The 25666-nt window shown below is 39.4% G+C and overlaps 2 protein-coding genes across 3 annotated transcripts in view; one reads left to right on the top strand and one right to left on the bottom strand.

Moving 5' to 3' along the window:
• The first annotated feature begins 591 nt into the window (after positions 1 to 591).
• LOC139463357 (epidermal growth factor receptor-like) lies at positions 592 to 13176 on the top strand. Its single transcript, XM_071244611.1, has 6 exons — positions 592 to 942; positions 5763 to 6125; positions 7056 to 7187; positions 7781 to 7858; positions 9619 to 9737; positions 11102 to 13176. Exons 1-6 carry the CDS (start codon positions 843 to 845, stop codon positions 11195 to 11197), a joined length of 888 nt encoding a protein of 295 aa, XP_071100712.1. The 5' UTR covers positions 592 to 842; the 3' UTR covers positions 11198 to 13176.
• Positions 13177 to 15207: 2031 nt separating this feature from the next.
• The window catches only part of LOC139463786 (cytosolic 5'-nucleotidase 3-like), a 36931-nt gene continuing 26472 nt past the window's right edge, over positions 15208 to 25666 (bottom strand). For both annotated transcript variants that reach the window (XM_071245094.1, XM_071245095.1), the window contains exons 7-9: positions 23193 to 23355; positions 22302 to 22499; positions 15208 to 19704 (exon numbers count right to left, since the gene is read on the bottom strand). In XM_071245094.1, coding sequence (XP_071101195.1) covers positions 19597 to 19704; positions 22302 to 22499; positions 23193 to 23355 — 469 coding nt within the window. In that variant the 3' untranslated portion in view covers positions 15208 to 19596. The remainder of the gene's footprint in view (positions 19705 to 22301; positions 22500 to 23192; positions 23356 to 25666) is intronic.

Here is a 25666-nt window from a genome sequence, read left to right as displayed (position 1 = left end):
TACACGCACAATGAATCACTGAGCGGATTCTAAAGGGAAGATGGTGATAATGATAATGATTATGATGATGGTGATGATGACAGATGATGATGAAGATGATAATGATGATGATGATGATTATGATTATGATGCCATGACCATGATGATCAAGACGTTGTTGTTGTTCTGAAAAGAATTTACTAGGCATAACGAAACAAATGGCATTGGTAACTTGGTTTAAAAACTTGCTGCGTGCAGAAGGTCTGCAGCTTATATTCATATTGATAAAACGACTGGGCAACACTACATGAAATATATCACGCGCATGAAGCGATAACGTAAAAATCATGACATATACAACCTGCCAATCACGACAGCGAATACCTGTCAATCATTCGCTATCAGTTTACCACCTAAGATATACCTCACCACTATAATTTTTGTATTTCGTTACCACGGTTACCCATTGTAACAAAGCATGACAAACGTCAATGATGTCACGACCACGTGACAAGTCTGAGGCGTCATGAATAATAATTAATTAATAAGCACTTTAGTGGATATTTAAAAGCAGCCAAACTTTGTTCGCGTCACACATCCCGGTCCCAGGCAATGGCTCTACCTGCACGCAGCGATCGAAGCCAACAGAAAACTGTTTACAACGCTCGAAGTTCGCGCTCCTGTGATCACTGATTGATTTGTCTCGGCACAACAGATCGAACACTCCTTAATCATCAACAGCACACACATTTATAGTAGAATTGGGATTTCTAAGCTTGGAAAACCCAGCTTGAATATATTTTGGTCAGAAATATTCTATTCTACATATTTTGTACAGTGCAAAGGAACACTTATTATCTAAGATGATACAAGTTGCTATACTGGGTGCGTTGTGTGTGGGTACAGCCTTTGGTATCGTCATTCAACCAGACATCGATCTACCCAAATTAACACTGGAGAAAGGTAAGCTATGATCCATTTTGAATTATCACATTTTCAAAATTACATTGTAGTAGACTTTCGTCATATTTCTTAACTTTAGTTCAAAGCAATTGGATCTCTTATCAGAAGGATGAGCATTCAGTCAATTAAAGAACATTTAAACAAATGAGAATACAATAAATATTAATTGAAAGTGGGCTTATCTGGATGCAATAATGTCTAAGGCGACGCAATTCGTTATGCAGAGTTGCGTCCCTTAGACGTGACAGGATCCTATGATCGTGGGTTCGAAATCAAGATTTGCCCTGACTATGATGCTTCGTGCCATACCTGTGCGTGTGGGTTTCATGAAAGTTTCTTAAACATCTAAGACCTGCCCGCTTTCTCAGACAAACAGCTGATATGCCATGATATTGTTGACATAATGTTCAACCGACGTTAAAACAACTCCCTGACTCACTCGCATTTCCCCAACCTTACATGTTATCAGTTTTTATTCAAGGGTTTTGTTCAGTTACATATGTAATTATACCTTTCATCAACATGTATGTTCAAATGTCCAAAACTCTTCTTTTATTAGTTTTCTACTTATTGTGGTTATAACCACAGAGTTTTGTAGCACACGAATTATCCGCTAATTCCTTATTACTAAAGATGGCACAGGTGGCTCAGTCGTCTACATCTTGCAGCTATTTTTTGCGTTACAAGCACCTGTAGTTCAACCAGTGTCGTCATCATCGTAATCATTATCAGCATCAGACCTCTTAATAACGATGGAGTTGATCACTCTCACGATAACAATCGCGGCTTTACAAATAACTATGTACCTATATCTTTTGCGATGATACAGTCAAATAATTCAACTATTTTGGTTGGGAAAAACTAGCAATAATCCATTTACTCACCATTACTATTTACATAATAGCCTGCCTTCTTTTATCAACTTAACATACAAAATCATGTATTTTTGTTTTTTTTCTACTTTCCTTGGTTCTTTTGCTACATTTAATCCTAAACATAATAACCCAGGTTCGCCCTGATTATGTTTCTTCAAGTACATGTGGACGTCCAGGTCCTGACTCACTTCGGGTTTTATCAAGATGAAGTCGTGATATTACGGGAATACTGTTCAAAATGTGCTTATCCACTCACTCAGAATACTAGATAAATTTGGTCTAGCCTACATATGACCAAATACATTACCTAGGTCATGCATATATTTATATTTTTCATCGTAATCATCATCAGCATCTGAAATCGATGGAGTCGTAGCGTTATAACCTACAAATAACTATGCATAAAAATATTGGTGTCATACAGTCAAATGTCTGACACCGAGCACGCCTCATACGACAAGTTCATCTTTCTTGGGTTCTGTTCTACGCCGGAACCCCCGCGGATTCATTAAGAAACATACATGACGCAACATTCTTTATCCGATCCGTCCACATCAACAAACAACACAGAAACCAGAAAGAAAAATACTGTCAGTCCACACAATGTACGCCTACTGATATTTGTCAAATCGATGTATGTTTCTGTGCGATCAAACACACATATCATGACAGACATCAGATCATTTGATGTGCTTGAAAGAATATTTCCCAACATCGATTTCCTGAAATAAACAAATGTAACCAAGTGCTACTTGTTTTAAAAAATAAAACAGAAACGTTTTACTGTCCATAAAGTTTGTAACTTTCACTATTGCTATCTGTCAAATCGATATTGACAACGGTCACTTCCTGGTTGTCTATTTCAGTATGGAGAATGCACCCTTATAACGCTCTTAAGATGTTGACAGGATAATCATATCTGTTGGGTTTTAATCTATAATAGCTACAAATATCTACCGAAATAGAATAAATGGATTAACTTTGTATGTCGTCCCTGTTTAAAAACCCTTGCTTATGTCGTCGTGTTGGGAAAGTCGCTTAAAGCTGTTGATCCCTTACTCACTTGTGACGAAAGAATTGATTTATTGTCGTGAAGTTTGCCAGTATGATCACGTGACGTTGAAAGCCAACACGTTTACAGGTAATTGATCAATATAATTCACTGCGTGAAGAAGATAACTGTCATATAATGCTTTCTTTGGCGTGTATAATTCGATAGAAACACTCAAATGAATTCATCACGGGTTTTACTTGCGTAAGACGGTAAGATCAATTTAATTGACAGTAGCATTAAGTTAAGTTAAGCTATATCAAAGTTGAATGCTTGAAACAATAACATAATACACCTACATCAACACACACTCACCTACACCTACATGTGCCTGCGTCATTATATGGCAGTCTCGTTTTAGGTAGAATTAAAGAGGGTCATATATTTTTTAATTCATCTATATTTCATTCATTCATTAATTCACCATCCATCCATTAATGTATCTTCATTCATCCATCAGTTTCTTTTATCATCCATCATCTTCATTTATTCATCCATCCATCTTTATTCACCCATTCATTTATCATCCATCCATCTTTATTCATCCATTCATCATCCATCCATCTTTATTCATCCATCCATCATCCATCTTCAGTCATTCATTCATCCATCTTTATTCACCATCCGTCCATCCATCTTTATTCATTCATCCATTCATCTTTATTCACCCATCCATCTTTATTCATTAATCCATCCATCCATCCATCTTTCTTCACCAATCCATTTATTATCCACCATCCATCTTTATTCATCCATCCATCTTTATTCACTTATCCATTCATGATCTTCATTCATTCATCCATCGATACATCTCCATTCATTCATTCATTTACGGCCATTCAATAAGATACGCTAAGGAGTATTTATAAAACAAACAGTGACAGTGACGTATGGTTTAGGAGGGCCATCTGGATGTGCACTGTATGGCAGTTGATCAGATGGTCTTTGAATGAACCAACGTACCAGACCGTCTTGGTTGTGGTTGTGTCTCACAGGACATAAACGTGTTATCAGACACTGGTATCATTGATCATGATCCATTTCAGGTCTTCAGCAACCCATGCTTACCGTAAAAGGCGACTATGCTTGTCGCAGGAGGTAGTCAGGCTCGCTCACTTGGTTGATGCATGTCATCGTATCCCAATTGCGTGGATTGATGTGCATGATTTCATCACTCAATTGTCTTGTCTTTTACTCAATTATTCACAGACCGCCGTCAAAGAGCTGAAATATTTCTGAGAGCGGCGTTTAACAACAAACAAACAAACAAATACACGCGGTGTAAACGACGTTAATGTGAATGAGTGACGGAGTTGGGTTTACCGCTGCCACTACATTTGTAGAGCAGAATATTGTGGCAATTTCGTCACTAGACCCAGAGGATGCATATGATAAGACACACTTTCACATTGGTTACAAGTGGTTACAAGCGGTTACAAGCGGTTACAGTGTGTGGCCTAGGTGATAGAGTGTCATCATACCCTTCTCCATACTTTTGTAGAAAGTCAACCCATGCACTTTACCTGGACGAGATTAGTCTATTCACTGGCTGCCGTGTATTAATGCAATGTCGCTAGCTGGGGGAAATTGAACTCACACATACACATGTCATCTTTACGTAAAATTCTTTCTTTTCCGGGTAAGCATGGTTGGCAATGAGGGGCTTGAAAATGTTAAACAAGCCACCCTTTTTCCTCAACTAAATTAAATAACCTCACTGACGGAAATACTTTGTAAAGTTTACTAACTTAGTGAATTTCACTGTCAACTCAGACACTAACATTTTAGTAGATTTTACTAATCAGTTAGTATTTTTAACCCGGTGGCCTATCGTTACTAACTACAAAAGGTTAAGTAGTAATACGATATTCTTTCATTGTCAACTTCCTGTATGAGAGAAATATTATAATGCATACATCAACAGCACACTGAAGGACACATAGATTTTTAAACCTCGGAGGGATTTGAAACTGCAACAACCTGTAGGTTTGATAGTCCGTCACGCTACCACATATGCTATAGAGACTGTTGCAGCCACAAGTGTAACTGTTCCTTGTCACCATTCGCTTGGTTTGTTCGTACATGTATATGTTGATATTGTACCAAGTTCGTTGTAAGTCCTAGTGGTATACGTGTTATGCAAGTGCCTGTGAAGCTGATTTGCACAGCTACTTTCAATATATATCATACACTCATCTATATTTGACTCATCGACTGATGATATGCGCTTTATTTAACACCGTTTAACATGTCTAAATTCTAAACATATTTAAAAATGTTTAAATTCTATTGGGATGTTGTGTTAAGGTGATGTTTAGGCTAAGAGGCGATAGCTCATTTCATGTGTTTGTTGAACGTGTTCAGATAGAACACACCAAAATGTGCATACCGTTTAGGATTGAAACACATTCCTAAACATGTCTTCTATGTCTTGTCACATTCTTAACACAATTTTACAGTGTAGATTTTACTGATTAGATAAGTGATATTTACTTATCTTCAAAGCATCTGTAAAGCAGGATAGCAAATTCGCTGTTTACTAACCTCCTGGTCGCTAGTTACTAATTAAGTTAGTATAAATCACTAGACTTTTTTGCTCAGTGCAGTTCAAAACGAACGAATGAGCTAGTGCTGACAAACCTGGAAGCTTAATCGGGGCGAACCGGAATTCAAACCCATGACAATAGGTTTCTGCCATTCCCAAGGGACGCAAACTCTGCACTTCGAATTGCTGCGCCCCTCATTACAAACGAGCCATGTAAGAACCATTATGAATATTCAATATGAAAACACGATCACAATGGAGACCAGCTTCACCATTTTCAGTCTAGACGTTGTACATTGTCAAATTAAAACATGTACCTAGTCTTCAACACTTCTCTATCTGTTTGCAGCCTGCCCCGGTACCCACATGGGCTTCAGCTATTCCGGGTCTCTCCGACGTCACTACCGGTACATGCAACGACGTTACACCGGCTGCACATACGTGCAGGGGAATCTCGAGATCACGCACCTGCGTCACAAAAACATCAACTACGACCTCAGTTTCCTCCGCTCCATCCGTTACGTCAGCGGCTATGTGCTCATTGGCCTGGTAACGCGGGTTCGGGAGATACCCCTGACGAGTCTAGAGGTCATCAGGGGTAACCAGACACTTGAACTCTTCGGGAGACAGTTTGGACTTGCCGTAACCTTGACCTCCAGGTCGTATGGATCGAGGAGAGGTTTGCAAGAGCTCCAACTGCCGAAATTGAGAGGTAATAGGTATATGTTTACAGTCCATGATTTCATCTCCAGCATACTGTATTATACTACTTACTGGTTGAGAGGGATGTTTCTCTATAAGCCATGGATGAAGACAGATGACTTATTATATGTATATACATCTTCCTGAGGCAAGGGAGTTAACTGATTTTAAAAGTCCAGTTTCTACCCTTGCCGAACTAGACTTGAATTCCCTGGCTCGATCGTAGCGCCACCAGTGGTTATTATCTCGTATCACTTGCATTTGTTTCAGACAAAATGACGGCGCCCAGTCAAGACAATCTGATCGATAATCAAGACCTATATTGTGATAAAACAGGTCTTAAATCGCGAAGTGCATCAAATCACATGAGCACATTGATAGAAAACATGAAAGACTTCGAAAATATCTGTTGACAACGAGTTGGCGGTGCACATGTTTTGCAAATCCTGCAATCGACCGAAATCTGCACCACAGTTTACGAACCAGATTTCGATTTCGTTGTGCGATTTTGATTTGACTATGCATAGACTCGTTAGTCCAGCCAAACTGTAACTCCATAATACCAGCCTAGTTCGGCAAGGGTGGAAACTGGACTTTTATAGTAAGTTAATTCTGTTGCCTCGGGAAGATGATCTATAGACAAATAGTATGAAATATCTACATTTCCCTATAAACAGATAAGTATATAGTATACACATGATTATATATTGGATTGTTCCACCGTTCCTTAAAACAAAAAGTATTCAATAGTAGAGTTCAACATAAATATAAACTATGTTTGATAAAGGTATGCTTTTGGCAAAATGGATAGTTCTACAAGCGCTATTTCTTCACATTGTAGCATTGATACATGTTTTCTACTTTGATCGTTTCATGCATGATAAAGTTATGAAATCCGACATCTTGTCGAAGTATATAGACACATGTTATTTACCCACAGAGATTTCTGGGGGCGATGTGCTGTTTGCAAACAACCCCGGACTGTGTTACGTCCAGACCATCCTCTGGGAGGCCATCATCAACGGCGGGAGGAAGGCCATGCTCAAAGGAGACCAACCACTCGCTAAACGATGTGAGGATGTAGTAGTTTTCTAATGTTTCGACCCCACCCACCACCTTGCAGAAATCTTATTTATCAACCTGCCAGTGTCTTTTCTCCTTGGTTACTTGTAACCCTCTTTTTCAAACCGTTTTTGGTCGTAAGAGGCGACAAACGGGATCGGGGGTTCAGGCTCGATCTACGATGCTCATGATGTCAATCACTGTATTCTCTGGTCCAGACTCGATTATTTACAGACCGCCGTCATGGGTGCGGCGCTAAACAAAAAACCAGCAAACTGACAAAAAATCTGGCCTTGTTGCAAGGATCGAAATTATCACTCGTTCGTTTCTAATTAAAGCTTTGTTTGTAACATGCATTAATTGAGTTATCATATCAACTCATTTATGGAAAATTATCCCTGGGGCGGTGTATGCGTTTTCCCGCACTAGTATTATTTAAGTAGCTCATTTAGGGTATCGCCGCGGCAATTTTCTTCCCTCTGCATCGTAAAGACCAAACAGGCCCATCGATTTAGTTTCACTCCAAAGTATATTGTTAGACTTGTAAGCTTTGTCATGTGATGTCCGCATCAACATGCTGAGTGCGTGTGTCTCTCTGCCCAGGTTTGCCGTGCTCCAGTCACTGTCAACAGCAAGGTACCAGGCGGTGCTGGGGAAGGGGGAAGCAACTCTGTCAGAAAAGTAAGTAACAGGGTCAGGGGCATCTTCCCGATGCAAGGAGTTAATTGACTATAAAAAGTCCAGTTTCCACCCTTGCCGAACTAGGCTGGTATAATGGAGTAACATTTTGGCTGGACTAACGAGGCTATGCATAGTCCAATAAAAATCGCGCAACGAAATCGAAATCGGTTTGTAAACTGTGGTGCAGATTTTGGTCGATTGCAGAATTGCAGGATTGGCAAAGCATGTGCACCGCCAACTCGTTGGCAGCAGATATTTTCTAAATCTGTTCCTGTTATTAATCAAAGTGCTCACGTGATTTGATGCATTTCGCGATGTAAGACCCGTTTTAACACAATGTAGATCTTGATTATCGATCAGATCGTCCTCACTGGGCGTCGCAATTTTGTTTGAAACTAATGCAAGTGATACGAGAGGGTGAATCTAATTGGTCAATAGGAGAGGCTTAGAAAGTAAATAACAGGTAATAATCACTGGTGGCGCTACGATCGAGCTCGATAATTCCAGCTTAGTTCGGCAAGGGTGGAAATTGGACTTTTAAAGTTAGTTAACTCCCTTGCTTCGGGAAGATGGGTCATGTTATGTGTGTGCATAAAGGTCTCTATATGTCCCATGTTTGCCCTAACTACTACTACTACTACTACTACTACTACCACGACTACTACTACTACTACTATGCTACAAAACAACATTGACATAATCTTGTGGCCAGGCACCTACTACTACTATGCTACAAAACAACATTGACATAATCTCGTGGCCAGGCACTAACTACTACTACTACTACTACTACTACTACCACTACTACTACTACCACTACTACTACTACTACTACCACCTCTACTACCACTACTACTACTGCTATGCTACAAAACAACAATCTCGTGGCCAGGCACCTACTACTACTACTTCTTCTACTACCGCACCACCACTACAACTACTATGTTACAGACAACATTGACATAATCTCGTAGCAAGGCACCATACATTTTGATGCAGGTGCCACTCATTTATTTGTCAAATGACTGTCGGAAATAAAGCATTGAAACTTTTACACGAATTACAGTTTTAAATTCTTCACCAGCTGTGGAGGTTCCCGAATGTTTCTGGTAATGATTGCTCACATTACCCATGAAGGAAGTATACATCAGTTACGAATTTAGTCCCAACGCGTGACACCAGTGTATAGGAAAGGAGCTATGGTAAGAAGCATGCGATGTTTTCCTTTGTTCTGGCTTTGCAGATTAAAACTGGTTAATGCCCCTCTTAACAAATTAAACTGCTTTGGTTTATCTCATATTTATACACAATATAAACAAAATGGATTACCCCAAACATTCCAGTTTTGTCATAAGCCTTATTACATAGATACAGAAAACACTTATTACGTTTGATGGCCGGTGGAGAGGTTTAGTGGTTAAATCGTTCGCTTGTCACACCTAGGACCCGGGTTCGATGCTCCCCACGTGGGTAAAATGTGCGAAACCCATTTCTGGTGTCCCCCGCCGTGATATTGCTGGAATTTTGCTATGAGCGGCGTAAAAGAATACTCACTCACTAGCTTATTACGTGTGATGTTCAGCTGTCATCATGAGTTGACCACGTCACACAACGGCCACAAAACCCACCACCACAGATGTGGTACCGAGACGTTAACTCAGGTATAAAGACATATATAACAGTTGCACCAGCTGCTGTAGGGAGTCTGACAAACGCACAACACGTGTACCCAATAAAATGAGAGAACTTGTCCTTTCCAGTCGAGCCCTTGACCTGTGACCCCTCGTGTCCGTACCGGTGCTTCGGACCTGGGAAGGAGGGATGCTGTAACAGCCAGTGCGCCGCCGGATGTTGGGACGAGACCGAGGCTGACTGTGAGGTGAGACTGAGGGTCAGACGTAACGATATCAGATTCATAGAAGTCACAAATCTTGATGTCCAAATCCACTGTAAAGTAGTCTACATATGCTACGGCATAAATAACTTTACTCTTGACAAAGAAGAGATCATCATTCACATTAATTTAATTTGTGAAAATAAATAATTACAATTATCATATAATGGGTAGGTTTCTCGGCAGGATAAAGCCAACGGATAAAACACTCTCCTACCCAGAGTTCCATGCGGCCGGCAGCCAGCTAGCATAGTACCTCTGCCACAGGCCAGCGCCAAGTGACGATTCGTCACATCTTTCACAGTCCATTCAAGATATTGCATATGCTTTTCATCCGTTTCATGTTTGACAAGTCTACACATTTTCATAAACAAATGTCAAAGAATGGTTAACTTTCATTGAAAAAGTATGCAAATACGTAAAAATCTACTTGTATTTGCGTAGTTATCCTTTGTTTACATTGGTTGTACGGCTCCACATGCTGTCATCGAAGCCCAACGGAGAGCTAGCGACACGGTCACTTTGATGCATAAATATATATTGTCATGCAACTCACTGTCGCAGTTGTAGTAGCATATCTATATAGTTATGCAAAACAATATGTAAAGCGCCCCCAAATACTTGCATTAGTCCGTTCTATACTGATTTCTGAAAAAGCGCGTTTGTTTACAAACAAGAGAAAAGTCCGGTCACGTGATATGCAAATTAGCCTGTGGCAGTGGTGTTATGCTGAGTCACCACTGCGACGGAGTGTGCGGATAAAAACGATATCCGTTGGTGTCATATGCGGATAGAGATGCAAATATCAAAGGTCAAGTAGGACTACTTTCGCTGTTTATAAACAAACATGGCGTCGCCCTCGTCATATATTTTTTTCAAGCATAGTCTGAAATGGAAGTCGCCAGTAAAGCTTGAGAAAGCCGCTTTCTAAGTGGCTGATGTCGAGTTCTTGTTAGTTGTTTCAGTGGTAGGTCAAAGTTCGCTGTAAACTGTAATAGTCTACGGCCTGCATCAGCTTTATTCCTATATGTGGCTGACCCGATGTCGTCCAACAGTTGTCCAAAGCGGTGAATAACTCAAGTGACGTGGTAAACGTCTTGGCATGCGTCATTTTGGACATTACCAACTATCTTAGTTAATCAGCTTCAAAGTAAGCCTGGGATTCCAGGTTAGTGGTCAGACTTGATGACTTTGTTGTGTCATCTAACACCGACGATGTTCATAATGTCAATCACTGGTTTGTCTGGTGTATGATTTTGATTGTAGACCGCCGTAATGAAAGTGCGTGGCGATTATCTACAAGTATGCAAATAAAATACCATTTAAATTTGTTATTTATCTCGTTTCAGATATGTAAAAACTACTACTACCAGGGCCGCTGTGTGGGCTGGTGTCCATACGCTCCCAACACGTATGCTTTCGGCTCGATGTGCCTTAAGTTTTAAATATGTGTAACCTCGGATAATCTCCCTCTGTATCATTTAAGGATCGATGTTCACGGAAATGATCGATGACTCATGCCTAAACCCGGATACCTCATGGACTTTGATCACAGAGGCATGACATTAAATGACATTTACTATCGTCGCCGTGCTCGTTTTACCCTATCAGATCAATAGTGACACATAAGATTGAAGTAAATGCACTTTTCGGGAAGTAGCATTTGCAGCCATTAGACAATGAGAGGAAACTATATTCGAAGTCGAATGTAAGTTGTACCAAAGTGCCTATGGATGTTTAAAGACCACGTAGGTACAAGAGGATCATGTGTAGGGACAAGACGACAGCCGGTGCAATTCTGTCTATCTGGTGCACGGAAATGGGGCTTTCCAGGTGTATTGATATTACTAGATAGGGTAAAGGTTTATGATCATGTGGACTAAGCTCTGGATAACCAAATCGCTTTTTCTGGACAGGAAAGACATCAAACCATTGGTGCCTGCTTCTCGAAAGGTCACATTGAAAAATACGCTTTTGCACTCCAGTGCTGTTCATTGGAATTTTGGATGAAAAGGCATGACGGACGGAAATTTCTATAACATAAGTAAGATATCATATAGAGACCCGCTAATTGTCACTAAGAATCTATCATTACAAAACTGTTACACAAATACTCAATGATGAATTGAAACATCCGGGCATCTTAGGGTCCAACCATTTAATATTCTTGATTTTATACAGACAGAATATTTTGTCGTCACTGGTTCAAGATATACTTTCTCTTAAGAAGGATCCAGTTTAGGACACGCCGACTTCAGGTTAATTTTTAGGACATTGAGTGAACAGTTATTTGTACATTAAAACGTTAAAAAGCTAATTTGTTTGGGGGCAGTATTTTCTTCAACCATTTTTTTCAAACTATGCTAATCGTAATAACTGTGTTTTGTGTACGAATTCCCAGGGACGCTTCCAGGGTCTCTCTTCCTATGTAATTGTCTCACGGGACGAATGTTTTCGATACCAGGATGAAGACAATGAGAAACTGTGGGCAAATTTCATTTTAAAAGATCTACTCAGTTTTAGAAGTTGTCGGTTAAGCAATACCTATCTTGCGCATCTGTTCCTCATCATTGGTGGTGGTACGGCAAGTGTGAAGTTTATTCAGTACTTTAGTGGCGCTCTCCTGGTGTGTATGGGCGCGCGTGCGCGCGTGCTCGCGGGGGATGTCGGGTTGCCCATCCGTTTTGATCGCTCATCAGTCAAGGCCCGGTTTCGATTCAAACACTGGTGAAATGTTCAAATCCCAAGGTGGCTTTAAACCATACTCTCTCACTCTGAAAGGTGCTCGCTGTACAGCGGCTAAGAAATATTTGTGTAGGCGTAACAGAATCCAATGATACTCAACACCTTAATCATACAATACTAACAAACATTATGAGACTCGATGAGAATTAAGGACAGAAAATAAAATATATGTTCAGGAGATGGAATTGGAAATTGATAGGTATTGTTTCAGCTGTATTTATGAACTATGACACAGGAAGTTCGAGGAATGTTATCAGGAGAACTTCAGTTAGATTGGATGTCGCTTTCAATAGTTGCGTGTATCTAGGAACAGCCTAGTGTGCACTGTTAGCAGGACGCTGAGATAGAAATGGATCGATACACCCTTAGTCCAAGTCGCTTGCCAGTGATCTTTTTCACTTTTTTTTCAAAACGACCGACGTACATGAGCTGAGAATATGCTTTCTTCAGGCCCACTTTGATATTTTATTGTCAGCATTTATCAGAGCACAATTAAAACTAATCGATACCTCAAAGATGACATTTAACGCACATAATACGCTATTTTGTTCTTAGTTTTGCTCCAGGACACCAGTCTTTGTCTCCATATCATGGTACAGATTGTTACAACCGGTAACTGGTGAGTGAGCTCACAGGCGTAGTTCAGTGCCTCCACATGGATGCAGTTTATGTTGAAATAAACAAGTGTGTGAAAAGCAATCTTATCGTTGAGCATTTCTTTGTCCGGCCAACTGAGTGAGCTGGGTTTAAGGCTGCTTTGAACAGTATCCCAGGTATATCACTGTCTGTCCCAGCTTAATGTGGGAGGAAAGCCTGAAGTGATGGAGGTCTTAATCATTCACAAGTTTGTTGAAACCAACGATCACTGGTATGGTGCTGACAAACCTAGAAACATATTTGGGGGGAACCAGGATTCGAACCTACAATGATAGGTTTCTTGTGTGCCCAAGGGATGCAGGATGACATTGAATTGCAGTGCCTTAGACTGGGATACCTGATGGCATGTTTTCAGCACAACTAGATTTCCACCAGGACCAATAGATATTTCTACCTACAAGAGCATTCCTTTGGACTACCAGCTAATTCTGATCAATGTCAAACACTGAAATGCCCCCATGACATGACTGCAATCATCACTTGATGTGGCAAGGGTACGATGACACACTAAGGCAACTGTTTGTCTTCTCTAATCTAGCTATTACTCATGAAGATCCAGGTTAGAATTGATCTTCAGCAACCCATGCTTGTCAAAAGGGGCAACTAACAGATACGGTAGTCAGACTTAGTGACTCCGTTGATGCATATCATGGTAGGAAGATACCTATGATGTCAATAACTGGACTGTGTTGTCCAGACTCGAATATTTACAGAGGGCGATCATATAGCTGGAAGATTGCTGAGTGCAGCGTTAAACTATAAACAAATGTAATTCAGGAACCACATCACTGATATATGTGGTAGCTTTATTTTAGCAAACAATCAAGACAAGATGTTTACACTTGTGTGAAGATTTTAATCCACCTGTAAAGCAATGCTGTTTCTCTCCTTCAATACAAGGTCTGTGAAGCAGGAATGAGTGGGAATGGATAACAGAGGGACAATATACTGAAAATATAGCCATCCCTGTTCCAGCCGTAGGAACAGGCCAGTTTGTTAACCACATACAGTCAGTATACAAGAAATATATATCAAAAGTGGAGAAATATAGGAAAATGTTTTTCACTTTTTAAACTGACAATCCAACCTGCATATTAATATGTAATGCATGCATAGAGATATAGTTAACAATAATGTTTTTATTTGCTCCCCTGTTTCCGTTTATAATTTAGTCTTATAATCGCCACTGTGTTATGAAAAATCCTCTGAACCCATTCACTACAATAGCTTAGTTTAGAGCCTGATTCAAATAACATGATGCTGAAAAACACCATCCATTCAAATTACACTCATGAGCAAGAGAAATTCTGTACTAAGTTTGTTCCAAGTTGAGATGGTGACATCACTTAAGAGACTAAGTTCTGGTGGCAAAACGGTCCAGGGTATTTATCACAACAGAAAGAGATATAAGACACTGGGTAATTGAGCACTGTCGGCATGGTGAAAAAATCTACATCGAAAAGGTTGTCAAATGCAATAAACATGAAGTTGTTATCCACAAAGTTGTACATTCTCTTACTCACCAACATCTAGAATGACAATCAAACAATAAGAAGTTTGTCAGGTCTGGTCACAGACATTACTGATTCCCCTGTCAAAGTTGTTTGTCACTGTTAATCTTACTGTTAGTGCCAGAAAATAATATTGTTTGTGTCTTTAAGTATTATTGTTTGGTCTATTCATTCTTTTCATGTCACTGTTTAAGTATTTGCCCTCGTGTTGAACACATTGATGTGACCATCACTCCCTCCTCACTTGTTCGTCTTATAAAACACAGCCTTAGTAACCTTCAAAACTGCAAGGTACCAGGAGTGACTCTCACACTTATAGGATCTGATTTCAATGAGATTGGTTGTCTGGCTTTAACTTCATATCTGGAAAATCAAATCCAAAGTAAAATTACAGTTCACACAACACTGTGAGGTAGACGTAGAGTCGAACATGCACCCACCTCACTAGACTAACTATCTCCCATCACGGCACACCATAACTATCCAACAAGATTAGGCCACGAGTAGAAACTGGAAAATAGTATTTGCAATACAGGATATATATATATCCTTTGTAAGTACAAGCATATGTATATATACATAAAGTTTATAAAATTCAGCTATCAGGTCATATATAAACATAAATAAAAACTTGGGAAGTATATTTTATCTATTCACTAGGAGCACTTTCAGCTCATATGAGCCACTTTAGCCACATACATATAATCTGTTCACTGTCGTGCGCTTTTCATGTAAACAACTAGATCAGTAAATGGCAATATGGCCAAAAGAGGCTTGTTTGAGCTGAAAGCATGGGCCAGTAAATCGATTCCAAGTATTTATTTGTACTTTTTCAGTTATAAATATATATATCAGATGATGATGATGATACACTAGTGAATGAGAGAGTTAAAACTTAGTGTTGTATCTGCATTGTTTCAGCCTCAAAGTTACCATGTTAGCATTCAAAAAGACCATCAGAATCAACAACACAAAATGACATAATTATTTACCCCCCATTCAGATCTGGAATCACAGGGGATTGATTTTCTTGTTAAATAAAAGGTATAGAAACAGAAAAACAGCAACACGACAAAAGCACAATGTTACTACACATGCTACTCAGTAATAGCTGTGTGACTGTTCCAGGACATAACTAAAACATCTATTATTTTCCACACAAACCACATGGTCCTTACAATGGGCAGAGTGTCATTTGTCCATATCATTACAACCTATCCCAAAATCCATGTAAGAACCAAAGCAGGGCCCACTGGCAAAAAGTTATCTCAGCACTAAGACTATTGTAAGAGTATGTTAAAGAATTGTAGTTACAATAGTGATAGTGTGCTGTGCAGGGTGGCCCAATTGACCTACTGTCCTACTTCTAAGTAATTGGGGGCACGGGTGGCCCAGTCGTCTAAGGCACCGCGATTCGCTGTGCTGAGTTGCGTCCCTTGGGCCCGTCAGAAACCTATGATTGTGGGTTCGAATCCCGGTTCGCCCCAATTATGTTTCTAGGTTTGTCAGCATACCGTGCTTGTGGGTTTAACCAAAGTGGTAAACGTCCGAGACCTGCATCACTTCGGACTTTCCTCCAACATTAAGCTGACATGCGGCGATATAACTGGAATACTGTTAAAAGCTGTGTTAAACCCAACTCACTCATTCACTCTAGGTAATGTTTACCTTTGACAGCATGCTGCCCCACCATCAAGACCTGCTTCTTTTTGAGCAGCAACCGCAGCACCGAAATTCACATCTCAGAGTGTCCAGTGTATGACAGATCCAGTCTGTTATAATAAATACCCTGGACCCATGTATCACCAGACCTTTGTTTCCAGTCTGATTTTAATGACACAATAGTTAAAATAGACATCCAATCAAATAACAGCTTTCTTAGATGAATGAAACAAGTGATGACGTCACAAGTACTTGGCTCAACTGTTGCCTACCCTCTCCATTACATGAGTTGTAGAGTAAGAACTTCCCTCATCTGCCTTAGTACTCATCAAAGCATCTCATTCATAGCTAAGATTTCTTTTGTAATGGCATCTTGTTCGAATTAAAATATTGAAGGCTTGCTCAGACCAGATTGTGAACGTAGATCTATACTGAAAAGATGTTTTGATTTAAAGATCATTAGCCAGATATATTCTGCAGGTGACAGGAGAGATGGCGCTTGTGACGTCACCTCAGAAACGAAGCCATGGTGGAGAATGGATCCATGATATCTATCATAATAGATTGGAGATATGATACAATGGATAATCGAGATGTTCAGTTCAATATTTGTAAACAGTCTTATTCCACATGGCTAAAACTGTCAACAAATAACAAGATATTACATGATAATCAGCAGCGTGTAATGTTGTAAGTGTAAATGTTGACTAGTTTGGTGAGAGGATGTGGAATAATGGTCACCTACTGCTACAGTGTTGGGGCACGTCACATCAAGCACAGACCTCACAACAGAGGGAACTGCAGCATCTACTCACACAGTATTGTCTTAGTCCTACCACCTTGCAACAGCCATTGCAAAGCTGGTGTAAATCTTACATTTGACTGAAGTGAAAGTTGCAGATGGCCAGTGAGTACAAAACATTGGTATACATTCCCTTTCAAAGTAAATGTCAGCCCTATAACATCTTGTGTTCAACATATTGTCTTGTGCACCATAGTTGCAATCACTAGAAGTTTGTTTTGACTAGTTGCCCACAACTGTCTCTACAACCATGTCCAGGGTGCAAACACTTTGATTCAGTCACAATAGAGGGGAGGTTCATTTTGAAGAGTAGTGTACTTTGCGTTTTATTACCTTCTTTTGTGTATGTAACAGAAAACAGAAGTAATTCACAACCACTTTCATTTAAGTATTTGTTCATAGAGATAGTCTTTGCTACTTGTTGAACGAACCAAACACAAAAACAACTTTATGATAAGAAAATCCAGATGTAACAACGCTCTGAATGTACATGTACCAAATAAATGTAAACTGCAGTCTCAAAATATGGCCAGAGTACTTCATAAAGTTTAATCATGAAAACAATGAAAAATCAAGAATGAAAACATAAACCACAGTGTTAACAGCATATTGTTAAACACAACAATCCATTCACTTATCACTGCTGATGTTGCTAAAAAAACCTTTACAAAAATGATGGTAAAAAAAGATGGTAAAGGGTCATTAAGCTGCAATAAAGGATTGTACACATGTAACCATGTTGATGATTTTTAAAAACAAACTTATATGGAACCTGAAAAATAATAGATAATAGATACATTCGGTCTAAACAAGAATTATCTGGGGCACAACAAACTTCAATGAGAATGAAATGATCGTAGTTTTCTGTTCAACAGTTACCCTGCATGATGCCCCGTGGGAACAGCACTCCTCCGGCCTCGTACCCCCACCACCCACATGAACACGCCAGAGGCAGGCCAGTCCAGCATTCACTAAGCATACAACACTTCCATTAGTTCCAGTTCCCATTGTTATTATGGAGCAACTGGATCAAACTCCTCTGTCGACATTTAGTATGAACACCACAAAATATATTTACTTACACTTGGATGAGAGAAATTCAAATTGGTGTTTTCAGAACCATCATCCATTTAACATGAGTTATCATTGGTTGAAAATTATAACCATCTCAACAGAAATTCAACAAAAGTATGACTTTGTTACTGAGATTCTGATCAACTGTAAGGATTGTTCAGGAAACAATGGCAGACATTGGTCCATGGAATACCTACAAACAAGGGATGGCAAGCTTCACTGATGTGTTTGTTCAAGGCAACTTTACATGTAATCATATGATACATGATACATGATACACCCATCCATGTATTGATTCATGATTAAGTTCCATATCGATCTTAAAAAGAAACATCTACAAAGTTTTGCAACGACCTGGCTACCATCACCTTACCAGAAAGCTAAATCTGATTGCATAATACCATCAATCCATGGCCAAATTTTCCATTTATTGCAACAAAGTTTGGTAGGAGGATTTCACACAAAAATGGCACAAATTCAGTATCATGATATACATCATCTTGACTCAAATGTAGTAACAAGTCATGGAAACTGATACATATCATAATGCCCTACAGCAAGCAATATTCATCTACATGACATGACTGCAGGGATTACACAATGTGACTTCTGACATACAAGTCCTGTAATAGTGACAGTATTTGTCTTCAAAGTACACTGCTGCTCATATAGAGTTCAGGAGATGAAGTGACATTAAAATGGAAGCAAAGAATACTCCTTGCAGAGACATGAACAAACATCCCCTTCCCCATGCAATGCCGGATCTCCCTGTTGTCTTGACACACTGTTGAAACATTATAGATGAATGCAGTTTAGTGTTGGCTCCATCATTTATATGACAAAAGCCAGTTCAATGAACTGAACCCTTTTGCAACAATTTTTCACACTATAAAAAGAGGGTGAATGCACCAATATTGGGAAAGTCATTGCCATGATTGCCTAAGAACAAATTGCTTCAAATTTTGATCAAGGAAGTAGATAAAAAGTAAATTGATTTCAGATCTCTACCATGTCAACAGTTGAAACTGAGAGAAATGAAAACAGAAAATATCTTAGTCCATGTTGGACACATGGAGACATATATTCCCAGACCTCAATATATTCGCAATCCATCATTATTCTTTGATATATGTAATACTGAAAGCCCTGAGCATACATATAAGAACATCAGCTTAATAAAACTTGTATTTACATTAACATGATACAATACTCTACCCATCTTTCATCTGATACTTTCATACACATCATTATATATACATAGACATGCTCAGTCTACAATATCCTCCAGATACGTCATCTCAACACAGATGCAGTGCCAAGGTCAAATATCTTGCAAATGGTTTCTAGGAATTCAATTCCTTCTTAAATCCAAGGTGCCTATGTATCAACATGGTCATTGACCAAGTATTTTCTTTAGCACTGCATTGACGACATCCATTGTCTCATCTTCCTGGATGACGATGTCATAGCTTTCCATGTAGGGTTTGAGATTTGTTTCCACCTGCAAACAAACAGATTATTTAAGACAGTGAGTGAGTAGGGATAATCTGAAGTGTTGCAGGTCTATCATGTGTCTATAGACGCTAGGGCAACTGCCCCGAAGGTAAATTCCTCCCTAATACGACTATGAATGAAATGTACCCCCCACCCTCCTGAACCCCCTTCTGTGGAATGTACTATTTAGTACCAGGTAACAAGTACTGAAAGGCTTCATAAATGTGGTAATCTTAGTATCGAGAAAGAAAATAATTTCTTTCATTTCAACCACAAAACAAGACTATTCACACATTACCATATTTTAGCACCACACCACAATGAACACTTCAAAATCAAACTTGTTGCCATGGAAACAGAAAAGAATAAATTCTAAAAATCTCTAAATAGCAACAGCAGTTGACAACCTGGTCTTTGTGGTGCACAGTTTTAAGAAAGACTACTATTAGTTTTAGAGATAAGGTTCGCACACTAAGTTGCAAAAGGTACCAGTTAACAGCCTGGTCCCTGAGTTTGTAAAGTGTCATAAAAGGATACCTACTGGTTCTAAAGTTTCTAAGTCTCAAATTGTTACCATGGAAATTGAGAAAAATGAAAATGACAAAAATCCGCAAAAAAAGCAAAGGGGACCACTTAAAGATCTGTTTGATATGTCTGCCAATTTTTGTGGAAAAATATTAAACGTTTTTTGAGTTACACTATGGAAACGAAATGATTACGGACAGACAGAAATTTCCAATCATCATTCAAAGAAACATTTTCTTTTTCCTGCTATGGCTTCAGGAAACCATTTGCTTTTGCATATTTAGTTTAATTTCTTTAAATGACCTGTTTCTCAGTCTCTGAAACAAATAATATTGCCATTCATTCCATGAAAAAATATTAATAATGATGCCAATCTACATTCTTTCCTGAAACGTTCAGCACACATGAAGCTTCCAAATACAAGCAAGTAATTACTCCAACACAACTCAAGTTCAGTGTGAAATATGAAAACTCAAAAGAAAGATGTCAAAGATTCTATGATCAATGTTATTTCAGAAAACATCCTGACCAGGAATCTGGAAATATTTGTTCGCCAATCGGACGTTTGCATTTTGGTCACGCCCACCTCATGGCTGAGGTGCTGGATGTTCATGCATGAATAATATGAATAAACTCAAGTGTCACTTTCATAACATATATATATAGAGAGAGAGAGTTCGCTTGCTATTGCACCCTTTAATATAGAGCTACCTCGGTTGTATCCTGCGGCAACACATGGCTCCCAAAATATACTTAAATTTATATTATTAATGAAGTCAAGTTTTACACTGACACCATGTTTTCCCCCCCATCTCAAAATACATTATCAGCTGATCATCATGAGCATTTAACACCATGCAATATAATCCCATTATAATACTATCTGGTTATAAAAACGTGTTCATTGTATATCTGGACTTATGTTTGTAATATATTTCATTGATTATATTCAAAATTTCATATAGTATTGCTTACATTAATTTTGGCGAAATCATGTGAGTGAGTGAGTGAGTGAGTTTGGTTTTACACCGCTTTCAGCAATATTCCAGCAATATCAGGGCGGGGGCCACCAGAAATGGGCTTCACACATTGTACCCATGTCAGGATTTGAACCCTGGTCTTCGTCGTGACAAGCGAACGCTTTAACCACTAGGCTACCCGACCGCCCCGCGAAATCATGTGTGAAGTGATCAGTAGATCGCACAACTCACCGTTACTTACAGCAGCCTCGGTCAGATTACCGCTATTGACGCCTTGAAACGAACATAAGTTGCCAGAGAATGGATACATATATCACAAATGCCATACTTTGACTCGTTGAAAAGTCATTTTTGTGGCAATGTGACTATAATATGTCAACATTACATTTTCGCAATCGAAATACATGTAGCGCAGGAATTCCCTACGGTGTCAAATTGGTCCATACGTAAAAATATTGACATCAATCAGCTGTACCAGGTTAAGACTTATGGGTCTTATTATTTTAAATATATGTAGTAAAAGCTCTAACTAAAATAACATGATTTGGGAAAATATAATTTCTGATAAAATAATAATTTCTGATACAGTTTCTTGACTTTTCTCTGACCAGTACATAAAAATTCTTTGAAGTTGTATCATTGGGTACTTTATAACTCAATCACCGGTAGATTGGGAGCTAACTTGTGCACAGCTGATTGCTATTTCCGACTTAGTTTACGAGAAAATACATACGATAATCTTAATCTCTCAATATAAAATAATGCCTTGGAGAGCAGGAAAAACAAATAAAATTGTAAATCATCATGTCTAGTGATGTTTTATATCAAATTTCATATTTTTATTGACAAAGTTTATTATACCTGTTCGTTCACCACAATTCGCTGAAGGAATAGATCTACGATTTGTTTTAAAGTGCACAACACTCAATAGATACATAGTTCTAATATAAACAATTTCAACCTATCAGGATGTAGGTCAGTAATTCTAAAATGTCCGGTTTGCACTATTTCAAATCAGATATTTTGCAGTCACAATCCGACAAGTCTGGCGCACAGACTGATTTCCAGATCCCTGGTCCTGACAATGGTTGAAACTCACATGGTGGTTGAGGAATCCGATCTTGAGCATGTGGGTGACCTCAGCACCCTCGGCCATCCTCAGGTCACCCAGGGAGTCGCCCAGCAGGATGAGGTTCTCGTGGTGCTTCAGTCGCTCGAAGTAGTCCGACTTGTGGACAGCATTCTCGTTCTTGTTATAGGTGTGAATCATCTCACCTTTGAAGCCAATTAGTTTACCCTGAGGAAGAAAAGTACAGGGTTTTTACCGTAATTATGTAAGTGACTATGGAATAATAATAATCTCACTTAGAAACATCCTTTTACTGTAGCCCTGTAGAGTGAGTGAGTGAGTGAGTGAGTGAGTGAGTGAGTTTGAGGTAATATACTCGTAAAGGCTTACCACTTTGAGCATGAGGGTAAGGATGAGGATGAGGATGGCACTGACAAATCAAGGACAAATATTATGGTAAATTTGGGATTCAAACCCATGACAGCAGATCCTGACATGATAAGGGAGGCTACTCTGCAAAGGCTATTGGGGGTTACAACTGTCCCTGAGTTTACTAGAATAATAATATTGTAGGCATGCTATCTGTGCTTAACGCAGCTGACTAAATTCTGCAAAAGTGTGTCTTGCAGTGAGAATTCTGGATAATTTTACATTCCCTCTAATTAATTTGACTTATAACCATGATAACAGGTTAAAGATCTTTCTGATCATCAGTCCACTAGTTTGTCCAATACATGGTCATGAAATCATGGAACCAAAGAGAAACTGATGGGCAAGTCTGAAAACACATAGAAATTTAACCTTGACATTCAACAAGTTCAACAGTCACAAGGATGAAGACAGGGAATCTGAGTCAAGTATCTTTCACTTCATCATCTGTGTTGAAGCAACGTTACTGTCAAGGTCCTGGATCCTGCTTACCTCACTATCAAAATCCATAAAATTGGAGACAATCTTCATGTTGTCGAGCATGCGAGCCTGTTGCGTGATGACCTCCTCGATGATGTCGCCTATGCCGGCGGAGAATATCAGTAAGGGGATGCCGTGCTGGTGCAGTTCATCGAAGAACCACAGGCAGTCATCTCTGTTGCAACAGGGAGATACTCTTATCATCACCAAGATCAGTCACACAGACTTTTACAAAATTTCATATATACTTATCAATAAATCAATAATTGTCTTCTGAAAAACCTGGAATACACACATCTGCTAGTAAACAACTAGTCCAAAATAAGCTGTGGGCTAGTCTAAGGGATGTAACTCTGCTCCGCTATATGCAGTTGGGCTTTCACCGGGGTCCCCTCAGTGTAATGGGGCCTTTACACAGGATGGCGACCTTCGTGCCTCCCGTGTGCGACCATAACATTTGCCAGGTCGTCGGTGGAAGCTCAAAGGACGCAGAATGGTTGCCTAGGTCGTTCCAAGGTGGTACACAGGAGGTTCAGACATCGCTATGGACGCCATGGTCGCCGTGGTTTTTTTAACATGTTCAAAACAGTTGCACAAAGGTCGCCGAGGAGATTGGTTGCTCAAAGGTGTCTCAAAGGAGGCAGAAGGGAGGCAGAAGCATTGCCGTTGTTGCAGAATGAAGGCACAGTGGTCGCCCAATTGTCCTCGTAATTTTTCCCGTCAATCTGGATGATACTTCTGCCTCCTTTGGGCAACAGCGTGCATTAAACGATGATTGTGGCGACCGCCGAGCATGGCAACCCTTGAGACACCATGGCAATGCTTCTGCCTCTTTTCTGCCTCCTTTGAACTACCTGTAATGCCTCCTCAGCCTGCCTTTAAATAGAGGGCTTGTATCTGCAGTGCTTCATTGTTATTGCAGACGCTGAACAACTCGAGCATTTACTGCTGAACAACTGCTGGAGCAGTTACATAGAAACATGATTTTCTGGGTTTAGGCGACCAATGGGCTAAAAATGGGCGACCAATGGTGTCCTGGCCAGTTTTTGATCGCTCAAAGAAGGCACAAAGGTCGCTGCCCGGTGTAAAGGGGGCTTAAGATAGTATAATATGACCAACGATGTGCACCACCGTCTAAGGGATGTAACTCTGCTCTGCTATATGCAGTTGGGCTTCTACGAGGGCCCCCTCAATGTAAGATAGTGTTAATGTGTATCAACATATATACATTGGTAAAGAGTTAAAAACTATATATGTAACTCAAGGATTTTGTGTGATGCTTGAATAATTATCGTACATTTGTATGCTGCCATACAAAACAGACGACAGACAAGAAATCAGACAGGACAAAAACAACAGACACCACGGTGAAAAATAAGATATAAATATAACACATGTATAATGCATCATCAACATAATTTCTATGAACCATGTAGTTTTAATCTGAGTCAGTGACATCAATGATTCACCAGTTGTACCTAGACAGGAATCTCTAGGCAACCCCAGACACATCAAGTCTCATATATCTGTGTGCAGAGTTCACACAACATTCAGACAGTGAGCCTTTACAAGAGTGTTTCATTCCAACATCACTTATGTTTGCTTGTTGTTTAAAATTAACAGGTTATCTTTTTACTGGAAAGTAAATATGTTATCTTCTTAAGTAATCTGGTAAAATCAGGGGAGGCAACTCAGCCACTTCCAGTGACATTGATATGATCATTAAAATATAAAGGTCTATCTACCTCACCACACAACCCACAACACCATCAGAATCACCCAACTGAAAACCAGTTGTTGTCTATTCAAAGACAAGAGAGCAAAGAAAGTAAAATACAAAGAAACAAACAGTATTATATTCAGTCCATTGGTATCATACTTTCAGAGATGCAGCAGAGATAAATCAAGATACCTTGTACATTGTTGTGACTAGATATGTAAACAATTATAAACTCTACCAGAAGAGACTAAACACCATAATATGCTATCTTCATGCATTACTTTCTAACAAATATACTGATCATATTTGTTGAAAGGGTAACTAATACTATACTTCAAGTCATAGACATCAAAGGGCTCCCACAGAACAAAAAGATCCTCACATCATCATGATCATGCTTTATAACATATCATTACCCCAGAGAACACACCCAGGAAAGTAAACCTAAATTTAGCCCAGGAACATTTTACTGCTCAGCAAAAGACATCACATTTGACCGAGGCAAGCAAACATGTATGGCCAAAATTGGCCTAGACATAAAACACATAAACTGCCGAGCCATAAGTTATTTCCAAGATAAAACAATCAATTAGTGCAACAAAGATACCACACTACCAGTGTGATGAAAAGTGATAAAAGAGTGATAAAAAGAATTGTTCCACTGAGAACATATTCCCAAGGCAAAGGGAGTTAACTGACCATGCTGACTATGAAAGTCCAGTTTCAACCTTGCCGGATTAGGCTGGAATACCCATACTTACAGTTT

Source organism: Haliotis cracherodii, unplaced genomic scaffold, assembly GCF_022045235.1.
Source record: "Haliotis cracherodii isolate W230 unplaced genomic scaffold, xgHalCrac1.p SCAF_16, whole genome shotgun sequence".
Lineage (NCBI taxonomy): Eukaryota > Metazoa > Mollusca > Gastropoda > Lepetellida > Haliotidae > Haliotis > Haliotis cracherodii.
The sequence above is the reverse complement of the archived record's forward strand: the minus strand, read 5'-3'. Positions and strand labels throughout refer to the sequence as shown.